Below are 11,653 nucleotides of genomic sequence, written 5' to 3'. Positions count from 1 at the left end.
ATAGTCACACAACAGAATAAAAATGTTTTAGAATACTTAATATGTGAGATATTTATAACACATGATTAAGAAAAATAAGCATGTAAAACCATACCACAGAAAAAAGATTAGATGGACATAAATACCAGTATGTGATAACAATAGTTATATCTACCTGGTAAGATTACAGTTGATTTTAAATTTTTTTCAGTTTCCTTTTATTTTCCAAATTTTCTATAATGCATATGTATTATTTTGATATTAGATCATGTTACAATTTTTAAACAAAAAATCAGGCTATAATCTTTAAAAAATATATTAGTTAGTGTTAAAAACAATACAACAGGCCCAAAATGGAATCGTTTATGCTAAGTCCCGCATCACTAAACCAAGACTTAATTACAGTGTTGGCTCTCCCAGATATTCCAATCAGGAATTGCCTAATCAGCATAAATTAGGTAATCTGCCTGATAGACCCCTGTAATCCCCTAAAGGGAAGTAACCTTGCAGTAACCAGTCCACTTTTTTGCCTAGTATAACTTCCTTGCTCTCATTTCCTTCTGGCTATTTTCATTTTGTACAGCTCCCCAGAGTTCCCTTCTATCTGCTAGATTGGATGCTGCCTGATTCGAATTGACTTTTGCTCAAACTCTCAAAATTTTTAGTATGCCTCAGTTTATCTTTCAACATTAGGAATGATGGAACAATGTACTGTCAATGATACATCCAAAGCTTCTCTAGAAGAGGAAAGAACCAATAGTTAACAGAGAACTTAAATGTAAATGATTTTATTTTTACAATGATTTTAATGAAGGCATTTATCTCCACAGAGGAGAAAGCTAATATTTATTTGTAAGTTGCAAGGTTTAATCTTAATGTACAAAGAAAATAAAGGTCTTCATGAAATATATGCAGCCAGAAAATTTCTTTCCTTAACTATTTTACTGTGAAATGAGATAAATGGATGTGAAAGTCCTTTATGAACTTGAAGTGCTTTACAAATCTATTACTATTACCATCAGAAGACTGTCATGTTCTACCTCTAGTAACTGCTGTGTGACTTGTCATAGGGGTCATATATTTACACAAAAAATTATTTCCAAAGGTTGTGAAGATACTCCCAATTCTCATCACATTTAAGTAATAAGCTGTCTCCTGGTTGACAAATGCAGACAATTGCCTTGTGTGATATCCCCATGTCAGCCTTAGAACACTGCACTCCTAAAAGGACAATGCAGCTTAAATCCACATTGAATACAATCATTTTCTTACTTTAGATATGGGAGAAGTGTCAGGAAACATCAAATGCTCCAGTGCTTTTAAAAGACCCCAGAAAGATTAAAAAACATGAGCAAAACCAGCTTTCATAGCTACTGTATGGATTCAGCTGCTCTAAATTCTTAGAAATCCTAAAGTTGCTCAAACAAGGTGTTGGTTAAGTGAAGGTGGATGGTGGATGATGCCTCACTTGATTCATCAGCTATCACTGAGAGAATGAGTGAGACGGAAAATGGGCACAATTCATCTTTTTCTATGTAGCATAATGGGCCTAGAATTTGGCATTACTATTTAGCACAGGAAATACATAAGATTAGAGACAAGGAAGCCTTGGGTTTTTGCTCTAACTTCACCACTAATTTAAGAATGGGATCTTGGGTAAGTCACTTAAACCTCTAAAAACACCAAATTTCTTATCAGCAAAATGTGACTCAATTAGATAATGAATTTGAAAACACTTTGCAAAATTAAAAGTACCAAGGAAATAATTCTTCCATTCCAAAAGGTTATGAACATCATTAAAATTTACCACACAGAAGAAGAGCACACACAAACGAGACTTAACTGTGATGAACAGACAGATTTACAGAAGCGGTATCACATTAAGGCGGACCACAGGTCTAATAAAGACAAACAGTGGGCACCAACCTATGCCTGAGGAAATCTGGATTTTCACAGGAAACACAGAGCTCCTAGTGAAATGTTCTCTAGGTGGTATGGAGATGATCCAACAATATGTCCTAACTTCAAAAGAAGAGAACGGTATCTTGAAAAACCAAGAGGCCTTCAGAGAGACCGACAAGAGATGCATTAATACAGGCATCAAGCTCCAGATCAAAATAAAGTTTTACAGAGCTGTGAAAGAGGCTCAGAAAGAAGAAATTCTTGCAGGAGGTGGAGTCCTTGAAAGTTAGCTTTGATGGGTGGATGATTAGGCAACTGACTGACCAACCTCCCTGGGAGGCAGCTTTAGCAACTTGGGCTATTCCTGAGTCTAAGAGGCAGACTCACAAACAATGCTAAGCAACTAGAAGAGCTTCTAATTGAATAGTGAAATTTATTTTCAAAGGGGAAGCAGGGGGTGTGACACATGCGGTAGTTAGCAGTCTACTACTGACTCTATAACCACTATAGCCAGAGAAGTCCGCTGATGTGTCAGACATGTTAAAAAGTGAAAGTTTGCCACAGCATACGATTGCCGTAGCTTTCTTCCCAAGCATTTCAAGAAAGAAGTTATAAGGCCAACTTCCATAATGATGCCTGTTACACAATAAGGACAAGCCAGGGGCCTAGGAATTCAATTTTCCACAGGGCCCCGTCAATGTAGCCATATACTGACCCACTCTCTCATGGAAATAGCCGGAGAAATATAAATATCAAGACTATGAGCACATCACAGGCCTCACTGGAAAAGCCCCACACAGAAAAATGTGTGGGTGTGAATTTTTCCATTCTGGAAGGGTAAAGGCCTGAGCTGATGATGCTGGGATGAGACACTGAAGTCTTTAGAGAAGTGAAACAAGTGTAATAAAGTTGACACACAGATTACCAAATAGCCTTTCCCTTATAACTGATGCTAAATTTGTGGTTTTGATTTGAAAGGTACAGAGAGACATTCTGCATTTTTTTAGGAAAAAAAAAAAAAAGGAAAGATCATCATCATTGGTCTCTAATCTTTTCTAAAAGAAAAAATTATTGTCTATAACCTGGCTTTTTCTTCACTTTTTTTCCCTTGAGGAACTGTAATTCTTAAATTTTAGGAAGATGTTTTATACTCTTCTGAATATTGCCTAATGCATAGATAAAAAGTACTGAAACATTTTTTTTTTTTTTTTTTTTTTTGCGGTACGCGGGCCTCTCACTGTTGTGGCCTCTCCCGTTGCGGAGCACAGGCTCTGGATTTGCAGGCTCAGCGGCCATGGCTCACTGGCCCAGCCGCTCCGCGGCATGTGGGATCTTCCCGGACCAGGGCACGAACCCGTGTCCCCTGCATCGGCAGGCAGACTCAACCACTGCACCACCAGGGAAGCCCTCTCTGTTCTTTTTATATACAATTAAGTGTTCCTTAGAATGTGTAACCTGGACTTCCCTGGCAGTCCAGTGGTTAAGACTCTGTGCTTCCACCGCAGGGGACACGGGTTCAATCCCTGGTCAGGGAATTAAGATCCCGCATGCCTCGCAATGTGACCAAAAGAAAAAAAAAAAAAAAAAGTAAATTATGCTCAAAGAATGTGTAACCTTTCCTGCCTATCCACCCTCATCTTAATCCTAAATTTACATATCTACATTTTAACCATGTTGTCAAAATTCGGTTTAAAGTCATGTTTCTTCTTCAAAATTCTTCATATTCACTTTTCTTGAGGCAGCAATCACCTATTACCTGGGATTACACCTGTTTGTGTATGGCTGCTCTATTACACATCAGGTTGTTTGAGAAAGAACACAAATGGTAAGAGTGTGGGCTTTGGAGTAAGATTATTCTGGTTTCAAATCCTTGTTCTGCCCTAAACTGGTAGTAAGGGCTAAATAACCTAGAACAAATTATTGAACATCTCTGATCTTCAGTTGTCTAATCTACAAAATGGTACCATCACTTCACAGGTAAGGCTTAAACTAGACGGTGCGCCTGCGCATTTTCCTTCTATCTACCTGACAGCATCATAGGTGTTAGATAAATATGTTTAAAGAATAGACAAGAAATGAATAAGGTAGTAAGAACGGAGAAGTTACAAGAAATGTCTTTGAAGAAGGATTTCCTCAGTTTAAATTAGCAGTATATATCTGTACCATCATTCAGGCAGTCAGTGCATTACACTGCAGACAAACGAACACAATCCTAAGTATCCTACCTGATATAATGACTACAAAAATACTGATCTGATGTTATTTAATAACTATTATTGTTACACTCATAGTGTCACAGGTGCTTTAGAAGCTAAATCTAAATCTATTAAAGAGTGAAAACATATAAACTAGAAACTTGTGGACTGGTTTATATATGGCACACATAAAGTCTATTATAAAACTGGCATCAATACCCTTGGATGCAAACCCTTTTCTGAGTATTTGTTTGTCACAAGGTTTTGCAGTACTTAATTTTTTCATAAAGGTGCTCCAAGAATTGTAATGGATACCCCTCCTGGTAACTTCTATTGATTGAGTTCTGGCTTCTGTATTTTAAGAGTCATGTTGGAATAACTGAGCCCAAATACCCCTGCTCTGAGGACTGCTCTCACTCCACAAGACACACACACACACACACACACACACACACACACACACACAAACATACATGTTCCGTGGCTCACCATGGCCTCCTGGACTGCTTATTACCCTGCCTTTTGCACCCCCAGCCACAATAATTAGGCCAGTATTGGATCACCACGAGCTAGTCACATCATCTTTCTCCTAAAGAGTGAACAAATGGTATCCAGAAATTCCAGTTAGTGAGCTTCCTATAAACAAATAAACTTGGGGATCCCTATTGTTATGCTCGTTTTCTGCCTTATATTTAAAGAAATATAAGCAATCTGTTCAACAGAGAGAGAGAAAGAAATGAAATGGACATGAAGAGGGAGAAAGATCTAATAACTCAGGTGGCCCCTGAGAGACTGAGAGGAAGAAAAAGCATCCTTGATTCTGGCAACATTCCAACTCTCACTATATCCCCTTGATGCCCATCAAAAAGGATAAAGGAGCAAAAATAAATCTGTAGAACAAATGACCAAAAACAACCCCCATTAGCATTAGTAGTGTCCTTGTATGCAAACCCTTTTCTGAGCATGTTTGTTAAACACCGTACCACTAAAAAAAAAAAAAAAAGTACAACAGACATTAAGAGATTTAAACAGATACAAGAAACATGTTAAAATTAAAATAGCATAAAACAGTGCCTCAAGCTCAGTATTTTATGTATTCTAATTTTAATACCTCTCTAGCTGATTGTATAAGAAGTAATCTAGCATGTTGTATGCATTAGCTCAGTCATCGTGGAGATAAAAAGGTAAAGCCATCCTGAAACAGGAAACCAATATTCTTCCTGTTTAATCAACAAATCTAAAAATTTATTCTTTTCAACTATTTATTCTTGCTCTTGTCCACCACAACATGGTGTTCCACATAGTTTTATGACAAAGAGAAATTTTTCATGAGACTCTTTTGTATCCCCACCCCCTTAAAGAAAGAGGGAGGAAAAACTGTTTCACACAGAAGGCGTTAGTTGTATGAATTAGAACTGCCACCTAAGTGTGGGCTAATGTAACCAAGAGGGATTTCACCTACATCCATTCAGTCAGTTTATGGGGGTTTAAAGAAATTCCAAAGAGTCATCAGAAGAGGAAAAATAAAGGTAATGCTTTTTGCCACACAGGTAGAATCTTTGAAAGTATGTGTAATATGTAAAACATTTTGACACCCCCATCATATTTTTCCAGAATTAACAGTATAAATTGCTTCTCTTGTTCAAGAGCTTCCTATCAGCCTCTCTAATCACTACTCACAGTAACCTCAACTCCTGCCACGATGTACAAGATGCAACTCTTGTCTTGCATTGCACTAACTCTTGCACTTGTGGCAAACGGTGCACCTACTTCAAGCTCTACAGAGAACACAAAGAAACAAGTGCAGTCATTGCTGCAGGATTTACATTTGCTTTTGAAGGAAATTAATGTAAGTTTATTCCCTTTCTTACTCAAATTATTACATTTAATTTTTCTAAGTGGAGTTTCTTTTTTTTAATAACAGTCTGTTATGCTTTCTCAGAATTACGAGAACCTCAAGCTCTTCAGGATGCTCACATTTAAATTTTACATGCCCAAGAAGGTAAGTACAACTTTCTACATTCATTTACATTTTAACAGAATTGAAAGTAATGTGAAAATTTACAAACTACCTGGATTAATAGCACTTCATCTGAGGAGAAGAATTAGTAACCTCAGCATCTTTTTGAAAAAAACCAAGTTTGCTAATGAGCCTCTGAAAAATGGCTTTGCCAATATTTTCTTTATACGTACTTATGTGTGTTTTGGGGTAGAGGGAATGGGAAGAAAAGAATAATATTCTCTTTATTGCTCAGACAGTTTTAAAAAAGATTGTGTTGACCTACTGTTTTATTTAAAAATATAAAACTCTAGAGATACTTGATTATATCACTTTACCACTCAAAGTAGCAAAACTGATTATCAGAGGGCCCACTTTAAAATAAATCCTTTACTGTTTTAGGAAAGATTCTTAAGGATCTATCTTTGAGAGGCAGCATAGCAGTAATCCGTAGCACAGATTCTAGGGCAGATTATTTAAACTGAAATCTCAGCTCTGCCATGTCCAATCTTTTGTAACCTTGGGCAAGTTACTCTCTTTGTGATTCAGTTTCTTACTTACTTATGTAAATGATAATTGTATATACTTCATATAGTTTTGTGAGGATTAAGGAGTAAATGTAAAGTACTCAGAACAGTATCTGGCATATGGTAAACACCATATAAGCATTAGCTATTAGAAGTAATAATAAAGACAAAATTCTTCCTGGAGAGTGTAAAGTAAAATTTTGGACTTACACATCTTTCATGTCAATAGACCTAGAGACTTCTGATGCTATATGACTTACATTCCAAGACTAAAAGCTTCATTGGTTGTCTGGGGATTCAGACAGTTAGCTAAGCATCATCTAAGCTCCTAGAGCTAGGCTAGTCATGTAAAATTTCCTAGTCGTCATACCAGTCAACAGATAATGGGCAAAATCTGATGCTAAGAATAGCTTGTCCCTGGGTGAACAGCCCAGAAAAAAAATGGGATTTAAGGGTAATGAATGCAATCCCACTGACCCACTTCTTATAAATTCGAGGAAATTATACATCAAACTACCCCTTTAAAAGATAAAAAGGAGATAACTTAGAGATGCTCCTCCAACTTAATCAGAGTCACGTAACTCTTACCTCCAGCAGCGTAAAGACACTAGACTCTTTTTTGAAGGAAAGAGCTCCAAGTTGCTCATGCCAAAAACTTAAGCCCTGAACTTGTATTTATAGTAGCAAGTTGAAAGGGCGTTAGATGAAAATGTCATAAAATGTATGTGGTGTATTCCTACCTCTCCTTTTAAAAAGTGTTAAAAAATAACACCAGATTATGTGCATAATTTAGAGGGTGGTAGAATTCTTTGAAATCTAGCAGTTTCTAAATGACAACGCAAAATCTATTTGAAACTAAAAGTAATGTGATAAACGCCATTCATTTGTTCATTTTACAACCATTCATGTTTGCAAAAGAATTTAGAGAGCTATAAAAACATTTAATTCAAAGGTTGTTATGTTAATGTTATAAAGAAAAAGAACTGAAATTTAATCCTGGCTCCACCTAGTCATATGGCCTTGGGGAAGACATTGAAATTCTGAGATTTAGTTTCCTTATTTGTAATATGGAGATAACACACTGCATTACCTATCACAAAAGGTGGCTGTGAGACTTGGGCTTCTTTAGGACAAAACACTTTGAAATTATAATGTACCATAGAAGTATGAAATATTATCATTATATATAGAAGTGTGTTGTGTGTGTGTATTTGTATGTGTATATGTCTAAATTAGGAGGCCCATCCAAAAATCCTTCAAATATTATAAGCTTTTATTTGATTTGGACAAATCATTTTTAAAAATATATCTTAGGGCTTCTCTGGTGGCGCAGTGGTTGAGAGTCCGCCTGCCGAGGCAGGGGACACGGGTTTGTGCCCCGGGCCGGGAAGATCCCACATGCCGCAGAGCGGCTGGGCCTGTGAGCCATGGCCGCTGAGCCTGCGCGTCTGGAGCCTGTGCTCCGCAATGGGAGAGGCCACAACAGTGAGAGGCCCGCGTACCGCAAAAAAAAAAAAAAAAAAAAATGTATCTTAATGTACTTATTATAGAAAAGTAAAAAATTAAGATGTAGTTATATGTGCCTTGCTATACTGACCCATTACTAAATAGCTACAACTAACTAATCCATCAAGTGTTGGAACTGTGACAGATGGCATCCAAGAGCTCCCTCTGTCCCTAACATTCTATGATTCTCAACTCTTAGATTATTAAATATTAGAATCAGAGAACGTGATCCTATACTTCCACATTATGACTACTCTGATTCTAATAATTTCTCTGCAGACTGGAAAAGAATTCAACCTATATTGGTGATTTACATTTGGGTGCAGAAATGTTGACTTTTTTTCGAAGTCAAATTAAGCTGAAATTAATGACTCATTATTTGTTAACAAACAGTTAATGCTAACTATGGGCAGCTGAACTCTCATTTTCCAGTCTTATAATGTTGGTCCATCTTTATAGCAATGATGAAAACAGAGAGAATGGTAAAAACTATATACTGCCTCTGTTAATACATTTTGATATTAATTTCTGATTCTGACCTTTAGTCAGGGCAAATTGACCTGATAATTACTTTTATTATTATTCAAGGCTACAGAATTGAAACATCTTCAGTGTCTAGCAGAAGAACTCAAACCTCTGGAGGATGTGCTAAATGTTGCTCAAAGCAAAACCCAGAACTCGATAGATATCAAGGATTTAATGGACAATATCAACAGAATAGTTTTGACACTAAAGGTAAGATATTACCTTATTTGCTCTCCTGGAAACAAAATAAATGGAAGGGTGTTTTAACATGGTATAACATTTTTGGTGTTTGTGAAGTACTCATGCATTTTAAGTCCACTGTGAACATAACTCACTTGTATATTAGGTGGAGCTGGGAAGTGTAAGCTAGAGGGCTTCCACCTACCATCCATTCAGGGACAAGCCCCCACCGCTGCACTCTGTCACCCCTCACATGAACACAAAATTGGGAGTGGAAGAAGACACTGAATTGAATTTCACAGAAAGCAGACAGGTTTCATTATATATTTTTTAATTCCTTCAGATCATTTTCCAGAATAGCTAATTCTGATTACCTGAAAGACTTTTTAAATGAGATTTTCCTATCATCTGGTGGAAGAACTGAGAGATTTGTCTAAAAAAAAAAATGGCAACCAGTAAAATGGCCAATGGACCAGATAATTAACTTTTTATTTAGAAGTAATACTCACTTTCAGGACCTCAAGTATTTTTAAATGCATAGGAAGCATGAAACATACAAGGAACTTGGGTGATGTGAGGAATTCATGGCTCTCTTTTCTCATCCATCTGCCAAAGTACAAAATCCATAAATTAATAGATATCCTAAATAAACAGCATAATTTTAATTACAGTAGAACCAACTTTCTAAAAGTATGTAACTCTAGTTGTTTCTAAATAAGAGTCACTTTATTAGTAGACAGTCTCTTTCTATTTAATTTAAAAAATACATTGAGATCAATGTCATCTACCCATTGATAGACTCAGTTTACCATCTATGTCAATAATTTTGCTCTAAAATTCTTGACCAACATCAGAAAAACTCATTCTAAATTCTAGATGCAAAATTAATATAAAATTACATGAAAATCAGAAAAAGCAAGATACTTTAAAAAATCTAAGCCCCCAAGAGGTTATAATATTTAAATAACTATATGTAAGAGGGTATATAATACTGCAATAGTTTGTTTAAAGGGAATACTTTATCTCACTTGATTTATGTTTCCAGGATAGGAATTACTTCAAATTTGAAAAAGTCCCCCCTTTCAATCTCACTATATATCAAAATATTTTCTTCTTAGCTTGTCAGCCAGAGGTAGAGTTGAAACAGTTCCTATCAGCAGAGGAGGTTAATTTCTAAAAAGTCAGTCCACAGAATTTCTAATGTTTAGATTTCTAAAAATTGGGAAATTTATCTGCACTGAGGTGGGGTGGGATTCGTTATGAGTATTTTTGAAAACGTTCTTCATACAAATTTCCCCCCAAAGCTTATCCTAACTTACTCTGGGCTGGTTCCGTCTTGCTTTGGGGAAAATATGAGGAGATTCACTCAAGCAGACTAATAGGAGATTTAAGGTTTAGAAATGAAGAAAGTATAATGTGCTTATCACTGTATACATGTAACCTATATTTAGATACAGATATAATTCGAGAGGAAAAGAGGTTTAATAACTTTAATTCTGCATGCAGCACTTAATGAAGTATTTGTCTAAAACTGTTTTAAAATGTTTATTGTACAAAATTCAGGAAAAAAAATCGTGTTCATTAAGAGTGACAATTAACAAATGAGGAAAATTTCAGTTTTTATGTCACTATCACTGGTATCATAACATATAACTTTGGCACATCATTTTGATCATTTCAAGAAAATGTGAATGGTTAATATGTTTAACATACTTGAAAATAAAGGCCATAAGTCTATAAGACTTCAACTGAAAATATTATATATAAGGTAAACTACCTTGAACTAAAACAAAATTAAAATGTTTTCTTTTACAGGGATCTGAAACAAGATTCTCATGTGAATATGATGATGAGACAGTAACCGCTGTAGAACTTCTGAACAAATGGATTACCTTTTGTCAAAGCATCTACTCAACAATGACTTGATAATTAAGTGCCTCCCATTTTAAATGTATCAGGCTTTCTATTTATTTAAATATTTAAAATGTATATTTATTTTTTGATGTATGCTTTTCTACCTTTTGTAACTATTAGTCTTCAGATGATAAATATGGATCTTTTAAGATTCTTTTTGTAAGCCCTACGGGCTCTAAAAAATTCACTTAAATTATTTATCCTAAAGTATTTATTTTTATGTTGAATTGTTAAAGATAATGTCTATGTAGGTCAGTTAATAAAATTATTTAATAAAAACAAGCCCAGATATTTGTTATTCCGGGAATAGCACAGAGTGAGCACTAAAATATTTCTGAATTACTCATGTAAACTCACAAGACGGTTAAGATGCTTACAAAAGTCACTCTTCCCCTGAAGAGGTATGTGGAATACAGAAATGGGTTTCTCAAAGCTCTTGCTTTCTCCTTTCATAAGTTGATTAGACTCTTAATTCTAATCTGAGACTACCTCATCAAATTATACTATTTTCCTTCTCCAGGTCATGCCTTAAATTTAAATAACATGCCAAAACAAAAACATTCTTGAAACCCTTTATATGATTGGTGTGTCTTTCTATCCATTCTCCAACATCTTATACCTTGCTCTCTGCCCTCAGGAGGCTCACCTGTTTGACCTATTATCAAAGCTCTCCCCTGCCCTTTGGCTTTCCATTGGGTCCTGCCACTGGGGAACCCTGGTAGGATGTCTGAGGGACAGAAGAGATTCCCCTGACATTCCCTATGGAGTAGCCACTGGATGGTTGTGCCTCTCGACCAAAGAACCCAGTTTCTCTCAAGGTGGCTCTCTTGAGACTTTTGCTTTCTGAGTTCTGCTAACCTTTCCCTCCACTCCTCCCTTCCAGCCTAAAGATGGTAGCACTTATACTATTACCAGCTCCAGGGTGC

At 36.1% G+C, this 11,653-nt stretch overlaps 1 protein-coding gene across 1 annotated transcript; it reads left to right on the top strand.

Annotated features, from left to right (window-relative positions):
- Positions 1–5,731: 5,731 nt before the first annotated feature.
- Positions 5,732–11,004, top strand: IL2 (interleukin 2). Its single transcript, XM_065877724.1, has 4 exons — positions 5,732–5,925; positions 6,019–6,078; positions 8,697–8,843; positions 10,629–11,004. The coding sequence occupies exons 1-4, from the start codon at positions 5,779–5,781 to the stop codon at positions 10,737–10,739; spliced, it is 465 nt and encodes a 154-aa protein (XP_065733796.1). The 5' UTR covers positions 5,732–5,778; the 3' UTR covers positions 10,740–11,004.
- Positions 11,005–11,653: the final 649 nt, after the last annotated feature.

Source organism: Phocoena phocoena, chromosome 5 (assembly GCF_963924675.1).
Source record: "Phocoena phocoena chromosome 5, mPhoPho1.1, whole genome shotgun sequence".
Lineage (NCBI taxonomy): Eukaryota > Metazoa > Chordata > Mammalia > Artiodactyla > Phocoenidae > Phocoena > Phocoena phocoena.
The sequence above is the reverse complement of the archived record's forward strand: the minus strand, read 5'-3'. Positions and strand labels throughout refer to the sequence as shown.